Consider the following 22,242-nt stretch of genomic DNA (forward strand, 5'->3'; position numbering starts at 1 on the left):
ATTCACTTCCTCCCACAAACGTTAGCAGAACCATACACTAAATATAAATGTGTTCCTATTTCTACTCAGATACAATCCCTTCTTTCTTTTTATTTTATTTTTTATTATTTATTTGTTTATTTTTGAGACTGAGTCTCACTCTGTTGCCCAGGCTGGAGTGCAGTGGTGCTATCTCAGCTCACTGCAAGCTCTGCCTCCCGGGTTCATGCCATTCTCTTGCCTCAGCCTCCCAAGTAGCTGGGACTACAGGTGGCCCGCCACCACGCCCGGCTATTTTTTGTATTTTTAGTAGAGACAGGGTTTCACCATGTTAGCCAGGATGGTCTCGATCTCCTGACCTCGTGATCTGCTCAATCCCTTCTTTCTTAGAGTGAAACTACTGATTCAGTATAGCAGTCAAAGACAAATCTAAGTAAATACACTTGACTCAAAACCTATGTATCAAGAATAAATACTGTACTTTATGCATTTATAGATATTTGATTAATTAATAGCATGATTAATTTTTTTCCTAAAAGTATTTCTCTTCTATGGTGGAATGGCACCCTGGATGATTAAAACTGTAGCAGCAAACAAGACCTCCATCAAGTAAGAATTCAGAGTGTGAAATATCACACATAGCCACACGTGGATCTTTATATATGTGTCAATGTGTTTGGTTGTATTTTTGCTTTAAAAGTATGTATTTAGCATTTCTCCTAGGTCCTCAGTAACATCTTTTTTTAAAAAATAAATGCTTAGAGAATTGTTTTATATTAAGCTAGCTTCCATTGTTAGCAACTTGGAGAGTGTCCCTCATACGTGGAGCTCTTTCACAGGATTGACTTTTCATATTAGGAGTGCAAATGAAAGTTATTCCTTGGTTTATATATTACAGATATTCCTGAAAACAAAGTCAAGTCATATTTCTAAAGTACTAGCGTCGGCTTAAAGAAATGACAAGGTGAAGTCTTTCACAAAGGAAGAATTCAATGTATGATTTCTCTGCTATATAAATCTGGTTGTTCATACAGTTTCTATGACATAATTGGTCACAACCGTTTAACAGGGCTTGATGCTTAAAAAATAATTTTCTACTTGTTCTCTTTTCTAAAAAGGGAAGGTTTGCTTCACATCAGAAGAAACGTTCACAAGTTGAAATGAAAAACTTAAGACTTGATGGCTTCTTTCGAAATATAATGGTGATCCATCACTTGGGTCTCCCCACCCCTACCCCCACCTACACCACTCACGAGCATTCTGAAGGGTCTTTGGAGGGCACAGACACAACAATGGATGCAAGGGTTACTGTCTAGCCATAAAGCAAAACCGTCCTTCAGGGCGCGAAGTCAGGGGTCAATCTAGACATACCGCTCGTGACAGATGTTTCCATTGATGAGGCTAAAGGTGGCCACGGAGGGGTTGGTGCTCTTGAGGGAGGTCATGCAGGTTGTACTCCTTCCAGTGCTGTGAGACCGGATGATCAGACCAGGCTGGCAACAGAGGAGCTGAGTGTTGAACTGTTTCCTGAAACTCTTGCTCAGCAGATAGAGGGCAAAGGGATTCACGCAGGAGTTGGTGAAGGCCAGGAGGCGGGCACAGATGCTGGTGACAAAGTGGAGCATGGAGGTGTCCACCTCAGAGTAGTGGTAGGAGCGGTACAGGTAAATGACGTGATTGGGGAGCCAGCAGAAGGCAAACAGGCCCACAAACACCAGCACTGTCTTGGCAAGTCGCTTCCGGGATTCAATCTAAGGAGAGAGTCACATGGAGAGAGAAAGAAGAAGCAAGGGACAGTGTCAGAAGAATGCAGAGAGACAAAGATTCAGGCAGAGAAAGAGACAGGGAAAAACAATTAGGGCAATAGATGAATTCACAAAGCCACAGAAAAAGAGTTCAATAGGAGAGGGCAAGAGAGAATCCAGTAAAATGAGAGAAAGGCAACAGAAACAGACAGAAAAGGGAAAAAAAAAAAAGAGTCAGAAACACAGAAATGGATGAGCCAGGAAGCAGAAACCCATGAGGAAGAATAGAGTTAGAACACACCACTGAGAACAGATCTTTAAACAAAGTTGATTACATATTTGACTGGATTGCAACATGAAATTCTAATAAGTGCCCCCTTTTTCCTCAGGAGAGCATTGGTGCAGTTTATCAGCCCTATGACTTCATGTCTTTCTTTTCTCCACAGTTAATAATTTTTTATTCCCTCTGATGCTCAAAAAGAGCAGCCAGCTTTGTTCTTCTTCATTGGCTAAACCAAGATAACTCTCTATTATGATTTTAAAATCTTGAGTTATCTCTGGACTATAGTCTATAGAAAGGGACTGTGGCAAAGAGGGATGGGCATCTCCTTTTTCTCCCAACTCCATCCACTACCTCAAGGGGAAACATGTTTCTCCATAAAGAGTTTGGGGTACAATGGATGTTGGCTAATGAGAGGTTTTTCAAGTAGGAAGGTAGTTTCATTGGAAATTGCCACTCTTCCCCCACAATTGAGACAAATACATAAGTAATGAACTTTAAAGGGTAAGGTCTTTAAGTGAGTCAGCTGTTCACTGAAATGGAGTGGGGAGTGTTTCTGCTTTTCCATCATAGATGCTACATGATCTACACCTGGGCTAGAAGGCAAGACCTGACAAAGAGGAGGAAGCCAGAGCCCTTGCTTTCTACCATTTGTTTGTACCTCAAGGATGAAATTATGGGGTGTTACAGGGAATAAGAGAGAGAGTCTAATCATATGGAGGGCATCTTGCATGCTGGGCACTATAGGCCTTACATATACTCTCTCTTGTAATCTTCCAATAGTTCTACAATGTAGGGATTATAAGCCTATTTGATAGGTAAGAAAACTAAGTCCCAGAGAGGCTAAGTACATCATGAAGCTTGGACTTGAGCCCAAATCAGTGTGAGCCCATCCTAATCAAACTACTTCTTTTTCTTCAACTGACCTCACTTTCCAGCCTCCTCTGCTTTGTCTCCATGTGGTAATCCTCTTTCTAGGCAAACAATGTGACTGGAGTTTAAAGAAGTCACATCCCATGAGCCTCAAAGCTTTATTTATTTATTTTTAAAATACAACTCTTTTTCAGATTATTTCTCAAAAAGAAACCCACACTGGAAATCTTTCAGGTTCACAACACCTCCCTAGCTTAGGTCTTTAACAGGAGAATAAGATTATAAAGAACACCTTGGGTTTCCATGGCCAGGCGTTTCCATTTAACATCTGGCTGCACATCACCCACCTCATCTAATTGCAGATTCAAGTGTCATGGCTTGTCAGTGGGGTACAAAAGAAATGCAAGGGATTATATCCCCAAGGAGGAAATGAATCAATCCTAAGCACCTACCTGCTTCTTGACATGTATATTCCCTTCCACGGGAAGATTGTAAGCACTCTGGATCAGATTTTTAGCAATGAAGTAGTAGTAAACAGAGATGATTGACAGTGGGATGACGTAGAAGACCAGAAAGGAAGCCATGGAGTGGATTTTGGGGTGAAGCTCATTAGAGTGTGGGTATGGGGCACAGCTAATGAAGGTCTGGTTGGTGCTTTCCTCATGGAAGGGATGGAGGTCAGAAAACACAGCCTCTGGAATGGCCAGCAGCATGGAGATGATCCAGATAAAGGCAGCTTTGAGGCAGATCTTCATCAGGGCATGAGAGGCCTGGATATCCATTGGCCGGACAATGGCTTTGTATCTAGGGCAGGAAAGAAGGATCTCCATCAGTTGCATAATATTATTCTGAATACCAGAGCCAGGACTAAGTTGAGGCAAGCGAGACACCCAGGGTACAATATTTAAGGAGGTGCTCACTTTCAGGTCCTGAGGGTGCCGATATTGAGCTCTATGACCCTAAGAGTGAGTGCCTCCTTAAATTTTGTACTCCAAATAACCACTTGCCTCACTCTAAACTAGCCCTGAAGGATGCCTTCTCCTCTCTCCAGAAGTACCATTCCGCTGATATTCTCTTTTCATGTTAATTTAATTTTTAAAAATTAACATAAATTGTATATATTTACTGTATATATATACAACATGATGTTTTAAAATATGTATACATTGTGGAATGACTAGATTGAGCTGATTAACATATGCATTACCTCACATACTTATCTTTTAAAAATGAGAACAGTTAAAATCTACTCTTAGCAATTTTCGAGTGTGCAATACATTGTTACTAACTATAGTCACCATTTTGTACAATTCACACTCTCTCTTGATTTTAAGAATACCTCTTAGAAAAGCTGAAATTCCCTTTGTTTTTCTTCTTAAATCATAGAAATTAATAACAAGGCATGTTGTTGCTTAAAGGACACAGAGACAAGGAGGCTGGTGTTCTTTTTTTTGTTTTTTTTTTTTTTTTTTTTTTGCAAAACCTTCATTTTGAGTATTCAGATCCACTTCAGGGAACCTTAAGTCATTAAGCATTTTAAATATTCCTCTTTTCTTTTTCAAAGTATGCATAATAAATGGTCCCCTGAAAAAGTAATACCCAGGAGAATCCCTGTAATGTTCACATTGATTTTTCCCTTGCCTTCCTAATCTCAACTTTATCTTCTCTTGAAGTATTTAGGTTCTTCCTGGTTTGTGAGCTATTTGTGCCCATGTCTTGGGTTGAGTATTCTGGGAAGCAGACACTGAGATGAAGTAAGAAATGAAAGTTTTATTGAGGAGCAGTACCTGTGAAAGGAAAAAGGGGAGGAAGTAGGATAGGAAGAGGGAGCTTGTCAGGTCTATACCAGCGAGGATGACTAAACATCTTGGTTTGCCTGGAAATTTTCCAGTTTTAGCATGGCAAATCCCACATCCTGGGAAATCTCTCAGTCCAAGCAAACTGGGATAGCCGGTCATTCTACGCCAGCCCAACAGGAAGCTTAGGAGCAGAGATTACCCAATGGGGAAGTCCTGCTTTGGGTGGAAATTGCCAGGCCCATGTATAATCACCTTGCTTAGTCATTGCATGGGGTCACCCCAAGAAGAATGTGATCTCAGTTACTACCTGGCTCAGTCACTGGGCAGGAATCACTCAAGAGAACATGACCACAGCTTGAAAGCTGAAGTGGGCCCTGAAAGAACAGGTAGTTGGAGGTTTCAGCTAACCGCAACCCCCGCAGCTGGGCAAGTCTCTTCTTCAAGGGAGGTCTGAGCAGCACATCTCCATGTCTGCACACTCCCCATACGGTCTCTAGCACAGTGGGCGACAAGACAAGGGCACAGTTATCTTGTGTACACCTGTCTGAGAACCCACTAGAGCATGAGCCTTTGGTGGGCAAAGAGTATGTCTTTTTCCATCTTGGAATCTGCCGGCACTGTGATTTGCACGCTCCACACAAGTTTGTTCAATTGAACATGAGCTACTATAATGTGGAAGTTGATATGAGTTGAGGCCAACTACATGTGAGGGTGTTTATTGCTGAAAATGCTGTATTTAAACTGGGTTCTACCTATGATACTCTTTTATATCATGGACTTCAGGGAAGGGGAATACTTATTTCCACTTGTTTTCCTGTTGATTAGGCCTCCATTGGTTTACCACTCTTGGCTGCACCCTGACTCCTCACTTACTTTCCTCCTCCTACCAGGGAAGGGGGAATGAATTATTCGGTGGCGAGTTTGGGAAAAAGAACCTGGCTTGTGCATTGGGCTCAGGGAGGACTATGGTTGTTTAACCGGCCCTGTCTAGAGGAATGGCAAGTGTAATATAGAAGATAAGAGAGTGTCTGCAAGTTCATTATTGCTATAGACCTGAGTTACATTCTCCAAACTGCTTTATCAGACATAGATGCAACTATTTTTTATCATAGTCTCTCTGATTTCTTTATCTGGCTTTCTGTTCTCAAATTAGGTAAGGAAGAGAGGGCTATAATTTATTAGACACCCCAAACCCCAAAATTCCGGAACAGTACTACAGTCCTGCTTCAATGTACCTGTGTTTGCTTTATTTTTAAACAAATACAAATAAAAATTTAAAAGAAAGTTCTATTTTCTTCTAATATCTTCTTTATTCATTAGCCATTTTAAACATTTTCCTAGCTTAGAATGTAGGCAAGAAATTGGTATCTTTAATTAAAGGTATGTGAACATCTTCAGCCAAAGATGCATGTGGCTAAAGATATCGCTAATACATTTGTTAGAAATAAAATGATAACTAAGACTTCTGTCTGCATTTTCTGGCAGATAGTAGTCATAATTACCACTAACTCTCTGAGTAAAGGTGATTCACTTAGTCAGAAACCAGAGTAAATGGCTTACTTCCTTCTCTTTTAGGAATCTTGTCTTCCTAGATGCAAAATACCCTGGGAACTGTGCTCTTTTAAATTCACAACCTTTAAAATATAAAACATTAATAGTTTTACCAGAAAATTAATTTGAATCTAAATCTAATTAAGCCTCTAGACTTATGTGCCAGTCTTCAGGAAATAGTGATAGAAGAACCTGCTAAATGATGCTATAAGGATACAATCAGCCAAATTCTGAATTGGAAAATCCAGGAATAATTACCCCTTTCTTTTCAACAAATATATGGCATAGAAAATGAGGGAGAATGGTTATAGACTGAAATGTATAAGACATATCAACCAAATGCAATGTGTAGACTCCTTTTGGGTTTTGAATCAAACCAAACAATGATAAAAAGATATTTGTGAAATCAATATTGAAGAAAATCAAATATAAATGTATTTTTGGTGATATCAAGGAATTATTTTGAATGTATTGAGTGTGATAACGGTATTGTGGCTGTGTGTTTCTTAAAAGACCTTGTTTATAAAAGACACACGCTAAAATATTTACCAGTGAAATAATGTAACATCTAGTATTTGCTTTAAAGTATTGACATATTCATATATCACTTGTGCAATTAAAAATAAGTTAAAATGCATTGCAAACAATTTTCTGTTACGGTATGTTCCGAACATAGCAAATAAATGAAAGAAATCCCATTTACTAAGCTCTTGCCTTTTTCCAAGCAGAGAATAGAATCTATATTATCTCATTTATATTCCAGACAGCTCCAATAGGTAGACATTATTATCTCCATTCTGCAGATGGGAAATTGAAGCTCAGTTTAAGAGGTGGTAGAGTCAACATTCAATTTAGAACCAATGTTTTTTAGAACCCATAGTTCTTTCAGAAGAGAGCTTTGGGTAAATTCTTCCTAGAGGGAGAGAAATAGACCAGATGTTTCTCAAATGTATATAGAACATACAAAATGTTTCCTGCAAGTCTAATGGTTCTGTATAGCATGAAGCATACCAGTCTATATCCTATTCCGGCCTAGATTGCTCTGCCCAGAGCTCCCAATGCAGGGAGACACCACTGGGTAGTTCCTGTTTAGGAGAGATGGCTGGTTGGATTGGAGTGGATACCCGATCTAAACCAGTCAATGAACTGCCTGGCTAGCTACTAAAGAGTTTCTCTTTCTCTTTCTCTTTAACATTTAAACAGAAAAATAGAGAGAATATAGTTAGTAATAGATGCTGGAAATACAAGATTTTGATGTCAAGGAAAAGATCAGGGCAGCCGTATTTAAACATGTAGAAGATGAATAAGCTGAGTAAAGGGACTGAGAGAAAAAGAATGAAGCAGACATAAGAGGAGAAGCTGAGATAATGTGGCCCTAAGTCGTATAGAGGGTATGGTTTCTGGCTTATGTACTAGTTTTGAATGTACAAGAGGTCTCCTGTTATAATTTTACAATACTACCATCCCCTTTTTACTTGAGTTAGTTTGAGTGGCTTCTGTTCTTTGCCAACAAAAAGCCTTATCTAAAACAATTAGATGTGATAACTCTTTAAAGTTATCACTAGACTTAGTTCCAAGATCATTTTGCATAGATCATTCCCCATTTGCTACCCTCTGAAAGAACAAGCTGTGAACTTTCCATTGTACTCAAGAGATAGACTAGTCTATGCCTCATTCCTAAATTTTCCATTACTTTCCTGTTTCCCTCCTTCTGTCATGCCCAATTCCAGATTCTTGATTCATTTAAATCCAATCCTTCCAAATTTCAGTTTAAGTATCATCTTGATGAAGCTTGTGCTGACCAATCTAGGCCTTAATAGTTCCCATTCTTTCTCCCAACCTGTCTGACTTTTATGACAAGATTATCAACTCCTCTCATTTTCTGCTTATTATGCACTATCTTGAATTGTTTGCTAGTTTTCTATGAGTATGTCTTTTCCTTCTTTTTTCATGTTTAATTTTTGTAGGTACGTGGTAGGAATATATACTTATGGGGTACATGAGATGTTTTGGTACAAGCATGCCATGCATAATAATCACATCCTGTAGAATGGGGTATCCATCCTCTCAAGCATTTATCCTTAGTGTTAAAAGCAATCCAATTATACTCTTTAGTTATTTTAAAATGTACAATTAAGTTATTATTGACTACAGTCATCCTGTTGTGCTGACAAATAGTAGGTTTTATTCATTCTTTCTAACTACTTTTTGTACCCATTAACCACCACTTCCTCCCCCTATCCCACTACCCTTCCCAGCCTCTGGTAGCCATCCTTCTACTCTCCATGTCCATAATTCAATTGTTTTGATTTTTAGATCTCCCAAATAAGTGAGAGCATGCAATGTTTGTCTTTCTGTGTCTGACTTATTTCACTTAACATAATGATCTTCAGTTCCATCCATGTTGTTGCAAATGACAGGATGTCATTCTTTTTATGGCTGAATAGTACTCCACTGTGTATATGTACCACATTTTCTTTATCCAATCATCTGCTGATAGACATTTAGTGTGCTTTCTAATCTTGGCTGTTGTGAACAGTGCTGCAACAAACACGGGAGTGCAGATATCTCTTAGATATACTGATTTCCTTTCTTTTGGATATATACCCAGCAGGATTGCTTGATCATATGTTAGCTCTGTTTTTAGCTTTTTGAGGAACCTCCAAACTGTTCATGGTGGTTATACTATTTTACATTCTGTGGGTATGTCTTTTCTACCTGACTTTGTCTTAAGTTTCCTGAGGTCAGAAGCTTACATCCTCTCCTCTTCTCTTTTTCCTGTCTCCCTAAAAATGTTCCAGGTTCCTTGCTCTGCTAATCACTTATTTCAAAGTAGGGACTCGGCAAATACTTGCTAATTAGTTGATGAATAGTATGTGACTTGCCGATGTGTCTCTTATTTCCAACTTCTCACAAATGAGTGAGAGAAGTTTCCCTTTTACACATTAAGTCAGTAAAAATCATTCTTCAATAGACTGACAAATTTGCTCCTCTGACAATATGGGGCTCAAACAATTGTTTCCCACTTCTGAAAACGTCTGTGCTTCATTTTTCTTACGCAAACATTGGAAAGGTCACAAAATGTTCTCTGTGGCAAGATTAATGTGTCAAAGAGATTCTTGGCAAGTAGAAGTAGCTGGCTCCCACACTCAGGGTTGGAAACCTTTGCCCACAGAAAGGTATGTCTTTTATTCAAATATGGGCAGTTTGTTTATTTTTAAGGATCCAGCATTTCAGCCCTTATTTGTGCATAATTACCTACGGAAGTCTGTAGGAATTGTTGCATTACAATATTTTTAAACCTCCACTTCAATCCTAATGTATACTATGTGGAGAATACTGAGGTAAAGAAGATAATTAAATGAACCAAATGGTCACTAGGGTAACTGACACATTGCCTGCCTTAAAATTAGAATTCTACCTGATGAGATTTGACAAAACTATTAAACATCAACTTTATTTTCTCCTGAGAATAGCACCGAGAATTTTTCTGTACAACTGAGGCAATTATTAGCTGGCTTGTGTGATGATTATAACCCAGAGCAATGGAATCTTATCTCTCTGAGCTATTACTCCACAAATGGAGAACTTACTGGTCTTTGGTGCCCATCCAACTGTTATCTTTAAGTATGTAACAGATTGCAGTTATGCTTTTCTGTTTTCTCCAGGATAAATATCTCCAATGCTCCTTTTCACCTCTTCTTAATATACTCTAGTTTCCTCTGGGTGTCAATGCAGACCTAGGATCAAGAGATGTAGTTCCTAATGGTGATTCTATCAACTAGTTGTATGGTCTTGGATGAATCATAGACTTTGCACTTCAGTATTCTCATCCTTGAACAGGAGATAATTCTTTACTGACAGGGAGCTCATGGGGATATGTTAACAAAATAGCTAGAAAGAACCCTCCAGAAATTAGGTATTACATTCCCCATTACTTTAAGAACTGAGGTGCTACACTGAATGAACAAACAGAACTCATATCCCACTTCGCTATTCTACCCTCCGCAAGGGACTTGCAATTCTTAGCCTCAAGCTTTTGAGGAACCTATAAAGAAAGGAGTAAGGAGTCTTTGTGGTCATTTCAAGTAATATTGAAAACGTCGATGAGGGAAGACTGGGGAGAAGTGGAGTAAAGTCACATCCTGTTAGAGAAGCTAAGGAAGAGTTAGAAGGTATTCCTCCAATAGGAACAAACAAAAGAAGGAGACCAGGGAGGTTCTAGAACTTTGGGTGGCTTGTTGCATTTGGGGAGTATTAATGTTTGGGGATCTTCATGTTGATTGTTTACTCCGGCATTCCTCCATCTTTTGGCTCCTTTTCTTCATTGCTTTAATTTGTGTGTGAGCACCAACTTCTTGGAAAACCTCTATGATTCAGAGAGACTGAAGAAGCTAAACTGGGGAAAAGAAATGTCTTGGGATTTGCTTTTGGCTCAACAGGGAGAAGTAAAGTGTTGGAGAGGGGTGAAACTCTAGTTTGTCCCACCAGGATGGGTGAAAAAGAGCAGTAATAGGGGGCAGGAGAGAACTTCTGTCCCTGCGTGGAGGGAACAAGCTTTCTACTTTGGAGCTCACAGGACTGAGTGTGTGATTAACAGGGCATGGAGGGGTGAAGAGCTCCAGCAAAAGGGCAATTAAATAAATAATTCCTCAACTTTTCTGCTGTCAGACATGGGCAGGAATGCCTGAGGGACTAAAAGAAAAAGAGCAGAATCACTGGGGAAATCAGGGGATGGAAGGAGGGGAAGAGAAAAAAAGGAACAAGAGAAAAAGAAAGGAAATTGGAGGATAGGAGAGAAGGAGGCAAGGGAGAGGAGGAGAGGAGAGGAAAGGGGAGAAGACAGAAGAGATGGAGAAGAGAAGAAAAGAACAAAAGTTATATTCCATCTAGCAACACAAGTTGGGCCAGTTCCCTGCAGAAAACATTCATCTGGACCTTGTCAGTCTACTCTGACGCCCAAGAAGAAGCTGGAGTAAGGGTGGTGGGAGGTTGGAGGGGAAGTGGGGGCACTTAGGGAAGTATACCAACTCCCATTCTTTAAAAATCCTTTAAGAACAGAGCTTTAAGAAAGTAATAACAAATTGAACATACAACTACATTGTATGTATGTTAATGTATAAATTATATATATGTACTGCTGTACTAATATATTAGGTACAATTTCATTCTACGTTATCAGGAATTATTGTTAATTTCATTCGATGTGATGGTGGCACTGGGTTGTGTAGAAGACTACCCTTGTTCTCAGGAAATATACACTGAAATACTTAGGGGTGAAAGGTGAGGATGTGTGTACCCTACTTTCCAAAGCTCAGCAAAACAAAACACAACAACATCCACACAGAAAGAAAGAGAGAAAAAAATCTAGAAAATGGTAATTGCTGAATGTGGGTGGGTATTATACAAGAGTTCATAAACAAGTCAGGGAGAAAACATATGCTAAAATGTAGAATTTTTAAAAGATGAGCTAACAGTAAAATAAAATTTTAAAGACTACTTTAAATATTTCATCCTAGTTTATTGACAGTGAACCTTTTGCCATCAGAAAAGCTTATTATAACTATGATGTGATTGAATGTGTCATATCTGATTAGAGCCTATACCAGGAATGAGGAAAGTGTCTTCTCTGTCATATTCATATTATTCTCTTAGGCTTGCAATTTTAATATCATCTACAATCTGTGGGGTTTTGTTTTGTTCTATTTTGTTTCAGCAGGAATATTTTTAAGCCACTTGCCCATCTGAGGAGGTTAGTTTAATTAAAACTAGATTATGCACAACACACATCAGTCGGCAATGCCTTCTCTTAAGCTAAAAGTGCAAAGAAGAGTAATGGTGTCCTATCTGAACCTTCTAGATAGTGGGCCACTCACTCCTGCTGCCTGAGCCACACATGGTAAGGAATCCTGTGATGTGGGTGAGCTTCAATTTGGATACTACATATTACTCATGTTTAATTCATCCTTATATTAAAATAAAAATCAATGTAAATAGAGGCTTTGGTACTTTCCTCCCTTACCTGTCAGATCAGGCCACATCTTTCCCGGAGCATGTGAAGTTCACTTTGGGGTTCATTGTCCCAGAAGACACTTTCCAGAAAATTTGGCTAAGGCCGCAAGGATTCTCTTCACCCCCATATACACGCCTTGCAGTTCCCTATGGCCTGAGGCCTAGAGTAGTGTCTGGGCTCTTTAAAATATTCAGAGGCCTCAGGGCCAGCAGAGTTCATCTGAGTGAGACCTTGATCTTAGAGCCAAGGTGAAAAATGGCACCAGTGAAGGACTAGAAACCAGAGGCTGGAACAAGGCTAGAGAAAGAGCTACTGACAGTGGGAAGGTACTGATCCTGGGATAGGAGGGATGTAGAAGCTTAGGGATAAAATGGAAAGAGAGATGCAATTAGTTGTTGGACATCTTATGGCACTTTCTCATAAGGAGTTGGGTTAACTATTGACCCTTGGGCCAAAAATTAGTTTCAGCAGAGTGATCCAATTTCAGAGCTCAATGCTAACCCTGTAAGGGAGCCCATCAGAAGGGTATATGAAGGATAAAATACTACAGTTGCCAGTGGATATGTTTAAAATGACAAAGGAAAGTAGTAATCCATTTAATTTCAGTAGGTGTTCAAACATCCTGGCACACATTGTTCATTCCTCAAAAATGTTAGGGACGAACATACATTTATAACTTGTTAAAATTTTATGAGCCAAAATGTTTGAAAAACATTTCGAAATCCCATTTGCAAATTGTAGTTAGACAGAGCCTGCAATTACTCTACTGTGTAGCAAAGAAGCTACACAGAGAACGGGAAAAAACATCACAAAGACAAAGAAAAATCAACCGTGCTCTAGGTGGAAGGGATAATAGATTCAGGGTCATAAATTGCCTTTGTAAATTGTCATTCACCCCCAAACAGACCCCAAGGCAAGGATTTAGGTGCAAGTAATTATTTGGAAGAAGATGCCAGGAAGCACGGGGAGGTAGAAAAAACCAGTAAAGGGTACCACAATGGGCAACTGGGGCACATTCTTGCTGGGAATCCCCTGAGAGACCACTGTGCCACCAAAGGATGAGGTGGGTGGGGTGTTTACCCACCAACTCTCCTCTCTGGTTGAGAATTGTCTGTTGGTGGTAATTCTGGGGCACCTCAGCCTACCTCAAACCTTTCCTTGGCCAGAGATCACCCTTGGTCAGAGAAACACAGGAAGCCTAGGCCTGTAAGTGACTTCTGAGTTGTGCCAGGGGATATGGATACCACCGCTCTGTACATTTTTTCTCCTGATCCAGTCAATTTATCAAACACGTATATAGAAAATGAAATATCAGAGATAGTTTTCAGTTTTTAAATATATTTCAAATAATTAAGGATAAAAATAGAATTTCTAAATTATCATAATAAAATGCACTATCATTTTTTTTCCAAAATAAGAATCATTACAGCTCAAAAATACCATCATGGCATATGAGTCACTGTGTCTAATTATAAAAATTTTACAGCACTAGATTTAAATAAATGTTTGGGAAAGGTTTTATAAATGGTGAAATAGTGACCCAGCTTTGTAGCTTACTGGGACCACTGGCCCAGGAGGTTGATCCTGGCAGTGTTGGGGAGGCATCTCCGTATGGTGCAGGAGTCCAAGACGGGGAGAGAGGGACTGGAGGAAGACTGGGAACCCTGCATTCTAGTCCCACTTCTATGTTTAACTATTTTTGTGACAACGTTGTCTCCGTTTCTTTTTATTTTTTGTTATTTAACAAAAACTTATGTAGTACTCACTGTGTGCCTAGCACAAAGTTCTCAACGCTTTTCAAGAATTAGAGGAAGCTGGCCGGGTGCCGTGGCTCACGCCTGTAATCTTAGCACTTTGGGAGGCCGAGACGGGCAGATCACGAGGTCAGGAGATCGAGACCACCCTGGCTAACACGGTGAAACCCCGTCTCCACTAAAAATACAAAAATTAGCCGGGTGCGTGGCGGGCGCCTGTAGTCCCAGCTACACGGGAGGCTGAGGCAGGAGAATGGCGTGAACCCGGGAGGCGGAGCTTACAGTGAGTGGCGATCGCACCACTGCACTCCAGCCTGGGTGACAGAGCCAGACTCCGTCTCAAAAAAAAAAAAGAATTAGAGGAAGCTTTTCCTCTATCCCTACATAATAATACTAGAAGATATGTATTACTATTGTCATCTTTTTTTAAAAAAAAAAAACACATAAAGAAACGAAGGCACTGAGAGGTTAAGTAACTTGTCCACGGTCACACAGCTAGCAAGTGAAAGAGCTGGGGTTTAAACAGAGACCGTCTAGCTTCTGAGTCCATACTTTAAACCACAAGATTTTGATGCCTCCATTTTCTTCATGTGTGAAACAGAACTAAAGATACCGATCTTACTTACTATGATGAGGAGTTAAATGAGCTAAATTTTTCAAACGCACTTTGAAAAACAGCATTATTTAAATCAGGGGTGCCCAATCTTTTAGCTTCCCTGAGCCACACTGGAAGAAGAATTGTCTTGGGCTACGTATAAAATACACTAATGATAGCTGATAAGTTAAAAAAAAAAATCTCATAATGTTTTAAGAAAGTTTACAGATTTGTGTTGGGCCATATTCAAAGCCGTCCTGGGCCGCAGGTGGTCCGCAGGCTGCGGGTTGGAAAAGTTTGATTTAATAAAAGGTTATTATTGTATTTCCTGAAAAGGAAAGAGAGTCCACTAGAATGTCAACTGGTCAAGATTTCTACGACAACCTCTTGGCTCCCTTATGAACATAAATAGCAGTCATGCTAATGGTGCACTCACTCTTTTGACTAGGAATTGTAACATGTCATAAAGAAGTCAACATATATTATTTAATTACAACATTACAAAAATTACAACAGTCCTATGATATATTAAACATAGATGATCCTCTCCCCATTTTAAAGATCAGGAAACTGAAGCTTCTAAAGTGATTTGCCCAAAGTCACATACATAGCTGACAACTGGAAGAACCAGGGCTCAAACTCAGACATTTCTTCAAATTTAATGCTTTTGAATTTATCTCCACTATGAATAATAGTGATGTACTAAATGTGATCCCCCAAAATTAATAAATAAAACAAAAGAAAGCAAACAAAGGAAAATGACAAAAATAAGGGGACTTATTGCTTAACGGGCATAGAGCTTCAGTTTGGGAAGATGAAGAAAGTTCTGGAGATGAATGATGGTGATAGTTGCACAGCACTGTGAATGTCCTTACTGCCACTGAACTGTACACTTAAAAATGGTTAAAAGGGCAAATTTTGTTATGTATATTTTACCCCAATACAATTTTTAAAAGAAAAAAAAGAAACAGCAAGAAAAGAAGAAAGGGAAGAAAGATGAAATAGTTTTTAAGCTTGTTATCATGCAACTTCAGGGGTATCTTAAGAACTAACTGAAATAGTTGCTTTGAGTCAGCAAAAGTATCAACAAGGCAGTTAAGAGGCATTTAGCTATTTTGAAGGACATTTTTCATTCAAAAAAAGTTATTATCAAACTACAAAGAGCTTATTGTAAAAACTTAGTAGAGAATTCTAAAAACAAACAAAAATCATCTGTAAGTTTTGCATGTCATGTTTTGATATATTTCCTTCCAATTTTTCCTTTTGTCTTTTGTACAGAATTGAGAGTATACAATTCTGTATCTTTTCTTAATGATCTATAGCATAAACATCTCCCAGTTTCACACAGATGCCCAAGACCCTGCTAGCCAACAGGCAGTGCCCTGCCCTTGCTTCTGGGCATCATGACTTTTCAAAGAACGCTGGTGCTCGCTAGAGGGCAACGTCCCTGCTTTCACAGGTTGCTCCTACAATTAGCTTCAGTGTAACACATCATGCTAAAATGACACAAAGCACCCCCTACTTGCCAAAAAGTAATACCTCTAGTATATACAAATCCAAATACAAAGCATATCTTAAGCAGCTACTTTTGCATGGTCCTGTACTAGGTACATGAGAGTTCAAACAAAGCATAAGCCCTAGACACTCAGTGACACTTTTGCTCTTTCCATTTTGGAAATTAAGAAGGTTGATGTACCCTGAGTAACAGGAGTATCAGTTTCTGAAGAGTAGGGTCTAGGTCTTGTTCATTTTCTGCCTACTTTGTTTATGAATTAAATAAATGACTAAAACTAAAAATCTACAACTATTCATCCAGTTTGTCTGGCCTATAATGTCTTCCTTTCAGATAAGGAAATGGGTTCAAGATGCTCAAGATAATCCATTCCTCCCCTGGCATGCTCCTAGTCACACACACTCTTCTCACGCCCTCTTACCCAAAATCACTGTGAATACCAACTTACTAGCCTTCTCCCAAGAGATCTCTAGAGCCAAAACACTTGATATTTCTCTCACCATTTCAAGACTAGAAAAATCACTGGGGGTAAACAAAGAAGTGATTCTCCCAAACTCAATTTCTCTTTTTGACAATTTTAAGGCAACTTGCTCACATGAGCCTATAATGAAAAGACCTTAGAGAAAGCAGCATTTTGCATGATGGAGAAACATTAAAAGGAGGTGGTGAGAAGCATCTGTTTACACCTTTACTTCCCCAGTGAACAATTTACAAGGCCTTGCCCTCATGTCCGCCACCCATGGAAATTGGAATCCAGCTAAACCTCCATTTAAAACCCTCTTATTTGTTTCATTTAAACAACTGTTAGCATCACACAGGACCCAGGTCACGCTGGAAAAAACACTTGGCTTAAAGACTTCGGCTTGATTCTCAATTTCACTGTTTGCTAATCGTGTGATGTAGAACCCTCATTTCACCATCTAAAAACAGGGATAATGATAAGGATTCCAAATGACCTAAAAAGTTAATGTTCATGATATCACGGTGCCTCAAAACCCTGAAGCATCACACAGATGTATGCCTCTTCTTCATAGTATTCCTTAGGAAGTCTGTCCTGGCTAACTGGAAAGGGGTCGTGGATTCCCCGAGGTCCTACTCCATTCATATAGGAAATTCTCACTGCTAAATAACCACCCCAGAAAGCATGCACACTCTACATCAGGGACAGTTAACTAAGACCCACTGACCAAGTATGGTCTACTGCCTGTTTTTATATGGCCCATGAGCTAAAAATGGTTTTCACATTTTAAATGGTTGAGAAAAAAAATCAAAAGAAGAACATTTTGAGATGTAAAAATTTCATAAAATTCAAATTTCAAGGTACATAAATAATGCTTTATTGTAGCATCACCATGTATATTTGTTTACACATTGTGGCAGATTCCACCCTACAAGGGTAGAATTGAGCAGTTGCAATGGAGACCGTATGGTTCACAAAGCCTAATATGTTGCAGAAAAAGTTTGCCAAAAGTTTTACTGTTTCTGTTATTCTCTGACTGTCCACACCAGAGCTGTTGGTTCCTTCTTTAAACAGAGGTAAGCTCATTTTCCATCTCACACAGCACTGTCTGTTAGACTTACTATTTTGTGATAATGAAGATAATAGGCCGCTGACCCCTGTCGTTGGTCTTCCAGTACTAAGCACTCATCGCTCAGGATGCTTCGTCTAACAGCACAGTTAAGCACTAATTTGGCATCTCAGGCTCTGCTTGGCACTATGGATATAATAGTTCCTGGCCATTGAGGGTTTAAAATCTAAATGGGGAAGCAAGATACATCTAGGAAAAGCCCTTAATGAACCGTATAAGAATACTGACATACGCCTTTATGAAGAGCTCTTAGACTAGATGCTGCTAGCTCAGCATATAAAGTGCTGCTATCCTGGTACAGACAAATGAGTCTATAATTATAAATCTGTTTTATATGTAACTATGGAATATAAAACTTAGAGGTCATAGAAGAGGAGACAGACCAGAGACTGAGGCCCAGAGAGGTCCCACAGCCAGTTAGCTGAGAACCAAGACTAGACCTGGGTTTCTTGATCCCCAGGTCAGCAGAGATGTTTATGTTTACCTATAGCACTTTAGATGCGCAGGTCTTTTTAAAGCACAAGTGAAGAATACTTAAAACTAGATATTGACTGTACTTGTCTTCATCCCACAGTACATGTATTCCTTAAATCATCATTTTAAACTTCAGTTTCACTTCTGTTCACATCTAGGAAAGAAACGATGCCAAATTCTGATTTTTCTGGTTTTCTATGATGTTCCCAATCATTTAAAGTGTAAAGGGAGAAGAAAAGATAATAATGAAATTCTTAGAAATCTGTTCTGATCACCATTTATTTAAAAAGAAATAAGCATTTCCCATATGTACTCATGGGGTAACTACTGTGATTTTGTTTTTTACATAATTTTCTATTGTTTTAAGATCATATTTAAAGTATTTCTCATAACAGAGGCCTGTGGCTAGTATGAAACAGCCTGACTCAATTAAAAAATAACCACCACCAAAGGGAAAAAAGAAACCTTGAAAATCTTAAAGCTGATCTGTAGTTATTCTATGTATATGTAGACAGCATGAAGAAAGAAGTGAGTCACATACTGTGACATTATTGTCACAGTAAATTCTCCTCACACTGGAAAATAAATTCTTTATGTGACAAATTTTGCATTTTCCCCCTACTTCTTTCCCATGTAATCTTTAGCTATCACCGCTGGCCAGCTGGCCTGAGTACAATACAAAAACAATATTAAAAAAAAGAAAGAAGACAAAGAAAGAAAGAAAAAGTAATAAAGATGTGAAGTTTAAAGAAATGTACCTTAGGAACATTCTGGCTTTTTCCTTCCCATGAAATTTTAGCTGTTATCAATCACTGAATAGCGAAATGTCATCTGTAGCTCCTGCTTATTGGGGCTAAAAGTCCTGGCTTAGTTTAAAGATCCCAGAGGCTTTGATGTACCTACATGCTTGGCAGTGTCCACTGCTGCAGGCATCAGTTGAGATTCCTGACTTACTCACTTTGAGGTTAGCCAGAACTCACTTCTCTCACTCAGAATTGCTGAGATAATTTGAGGCTGTGAATGTTGATCCCACAGGCCTGAATAGGTAGCTACGAATGCCTCTTTAAAGAAACTGGGTTGTGTGTCGTTTTGAGGGCAGCAGATCAGGTCTTTAAGGGAGGTAGTAGTAGGGGATGTTCTCTTTTTGATAATGGCAAACTGGTTTGTTGCTGACCAACTCTCCTGGAAGGAAAAGTTTTAAAAATCTATTTGAAAACATCAGAGAAATACCAAGGTCATAGGGATTTGACAGTCCAAAATCCTGGAGAGAAATGATGTGCAAAAACATGAAGTTGTTATTCAGCATCATTTCCCCCTTAAGGCATTAACCAAATGTCAAGCAGCAGCAGAGAAAGTGAGAGCTGAGCCCAACTTCCAGGAGTTTTAGGATGAAGGGGGACGATAAGTAGAATCCACGGCCCACCGAGGAGAGAAGCCCAGGATAACACCTCAGGCTTTTAGTTGAGATGTCCGAAAGGGTAAGCCTCGGTGACAGGGGAAAACTAGAAATAGACCAACTCTCACAAAGACCAAAGTCCACCCTCCAATCTGTTCAATCCCTGACTGCATCAGAGGTAATGCCACTTCCTAATTACCTTCAAGAAGCAAGAGCTAATCTCTTCTGGAAGATAGCACCATCTAGAGCTTCAAATGATCGACAATTCTTTATACATAAATTTATAGAGGTCCTACATGTTAACAGTTACCAGAAAGGTATTTTAAAATGTATTCGGACTAATTCGAGAAATGAGACTACAAGATGGAACGAAATGAAAATTTTCGAATTGCAATATATAATAACTGAAATGAAGAATTAAATGGAAGCTTCAGAAGCAGCCTACACACAACTGAAGAAAGGATTAGAGAATTGAAAATGGCCAGACTGAAGTACGGTGAGAAACAAAAGATGGCAAATACAGGAAAGAGAGTAGGAAATTTATGGGACATGGCAAAACGGTGAAATGAAATTGTGCTTAAAACACTTCTCAGTAATAGAGGTCTGACTCTAGTATGAAATTGCCTGCCTTAGTAAAAGCAAAGATAACCAAAGGGGAAAACACTTTAAAAGCTTAAAGTTAACCTGTAGTTATTCTACTTATGTGTAGCCAGGACGAAGAAGAAGAGGAAAGAGATAATAAGATAGAAGCAATATTTGAAGTGTAATGGTTGAGAATTTTCCAAAACTAACTAAAATGTTCGGGCCACAGATTTAAGAAATGCTATGAACTCCAAGCAGCAGAAATAAAGGAAACCATGCCTAAGTGCATCATAGTAATACTGCTGAAAATCAGAAATAAAGAGAAAAATCTTAAAATTAGTCCAAGAGAAAAAATCAATACTGTTAAAGGAGCAACAATAAAACTGACATATGACTGTCAGATACAGTAAGAGGACAATGAATGGCAACTTCAATGTGCTGAAAGATAAGAACTGCCAACCTAGATTTCTACGTCCACTGAAAATATCCTCCAAAAGTACATGCAACAAAGACACTTTCAGACAAACAAAGACTGAGAAAATGTGTACACTAAATGAAATACTGAAGGGAGATTTTCAGGGAGAAGTAAAGTGATCTCAGATGAAGCCACAGAGATGCCAGAAAAAATGGAGAACAACAGGAAAGGTAAAGAAGTGGAATCTAAATCTAAATCTAAAGGTAAACGTGTGAGTATATGTAAAGTATGTACCGACAATAAAAATAATGTAGGTTTTTAAATCTAGAGAGAATTAAACTAGAGAGTCACAATAACCAACAAAAAGGCAAGAGGGAATTTTAAATGAAGTTAAAAGTGTCCTATTATTTTTGCATCTTCCAGGAAGTAGGAAAGTTCCAATTTATAGTAGATTCTAATAAGTCAGGGATACATGCTGTTGTAAACTCTAGGGAAGCCCCTAAAAGAAATTAAGAAGAGTTTGTATAATTAACAAACTCAGAGACAAGGGAAATAGAATAATTAAAATATCTACTTTAAAAGAAAGCAAGAAGGGAAGGAAAAAATATTATGAAACAGGTGAGACCAATGGAAACTAAACAATTAGATGGCAGATTTAAATCCAAATATATGAGTACAATTGAATTTATGAGTGTCTGTGTTTATAGGGCAGAAACATGTAGCCATATTACAAACAACAAATATATTTGTGTAAAGTCACAGATGTTGTGCATACTCACAAAATACTGACATTGATGGAGATAGCACAAAACTCATAATGTGAAGACATCCATGATAAATAGGTTACTAGGAGTCATCAATTGAATAAGTATTTAAGATTACTCAAAACACAAGAAAACTTGAAATGCTTTGGGTTTTTACAGTCCAGATGAGAAAAAAACTTGATAATGGCTTTTCCAAGTGTGATGTTAATCCTAAACATATATATGGCACTACCAATAATGAGATATGAAGCTGAAAGAAAGTTTTTCTAATCTCCCGTTAATAAAAAGCCAATTTTAATAAACCATGCTAGAAGACTGACCTCCTCTATTTTCTCTATAGAAATGGATTTTACCAAATAATGTCATTTTAAAGGGAGACAAATGAGGATGAAGCCAAAATATTTAAGAAAACAAGTATGACAGAAGTGTGTCAGGCAGTTATTTAAGAGATATTATGTTCTTTTTCTGGATTTTATGATGATGGTGAAATTTACCAGCTTCTTTAAACTTGTGATTTATTATGATTTCTAAATCTAATGTGTGATTTCTAAAGGTTTAAAAATATCCAGTTCTCTTCCTAATTTTGTAGTCATAATTTTATTTGTTTTCTTCTTTTAAAATGCCCCCACCCCAAGAGTCCCCATAAAATCTGGATAAACTCTTGTCATCTAGGGTTGGAACCATTGTTCTCCCGCAATCACTCTGTTAATCATGAAAAGAAAGGAGCAATGTGATTTACAGACCATAATCCAGTATTCGGGGTTTACCCAGTAGGACCTACTAGAATTCATTCATTCCTTTATTCCTCTCTTCATGCATCCATCCATTCATCAATTCAACAAATGTTTATCAAGCACCTACTACAGGTTAGGGACTATTCTAGTATCAGAGAATACACCAAAGAATGAGATGGCCTCCCA

The 22,242-nt window shown here is 38.6% G+C and overlaps 1 protein-coding gene across 1 annotated transcript in view; it reads right to left on the bottom strand.

Annotated features, from left to right (window-relative positions):
• Positions 1-462: 462 nt before the first annotated feature.
• Positions 463-22,242, bottom strand: part of GRPR (gastrin-releasing peptide receptor) — a 30,394-nt gene continuing 8,614 nt past the window's right edge. Inside the window, exons 2-3 of the mRNA XM_011995524.1 lie at positions 3,330-3,681; positions 463-1,730 (exon numbers count right to left, since the gene is read on the bottom strand). Coding sequence (XP_011850914.1) covers positions 1,341-1,730; positions 3,330-3,681 — 742 coding nt within the window. The 3' untranslated portion in view covers positions 463-1,340. The remainder of the gene's footprint in view (positions 1,731-3,329; positions 3,682-22,242) is intronic.

The sequence above is a fragment of the Mandrillus leucophaeus genome, unplaced genomic scaffold (assembly GCF_000951045.1).
Source record: "Mandrillus leucophaeus isolate KB7577 unplaced genomic scaffold, Mleu.le_1.0 Scaffold490, whole genome shotgun sequence".
NCBI lineage: Eukaryota > Metazoa > Chordata > Mammalia > Primates > Cercopithecidae > Mandrillus > Mandrillus leucophaeus.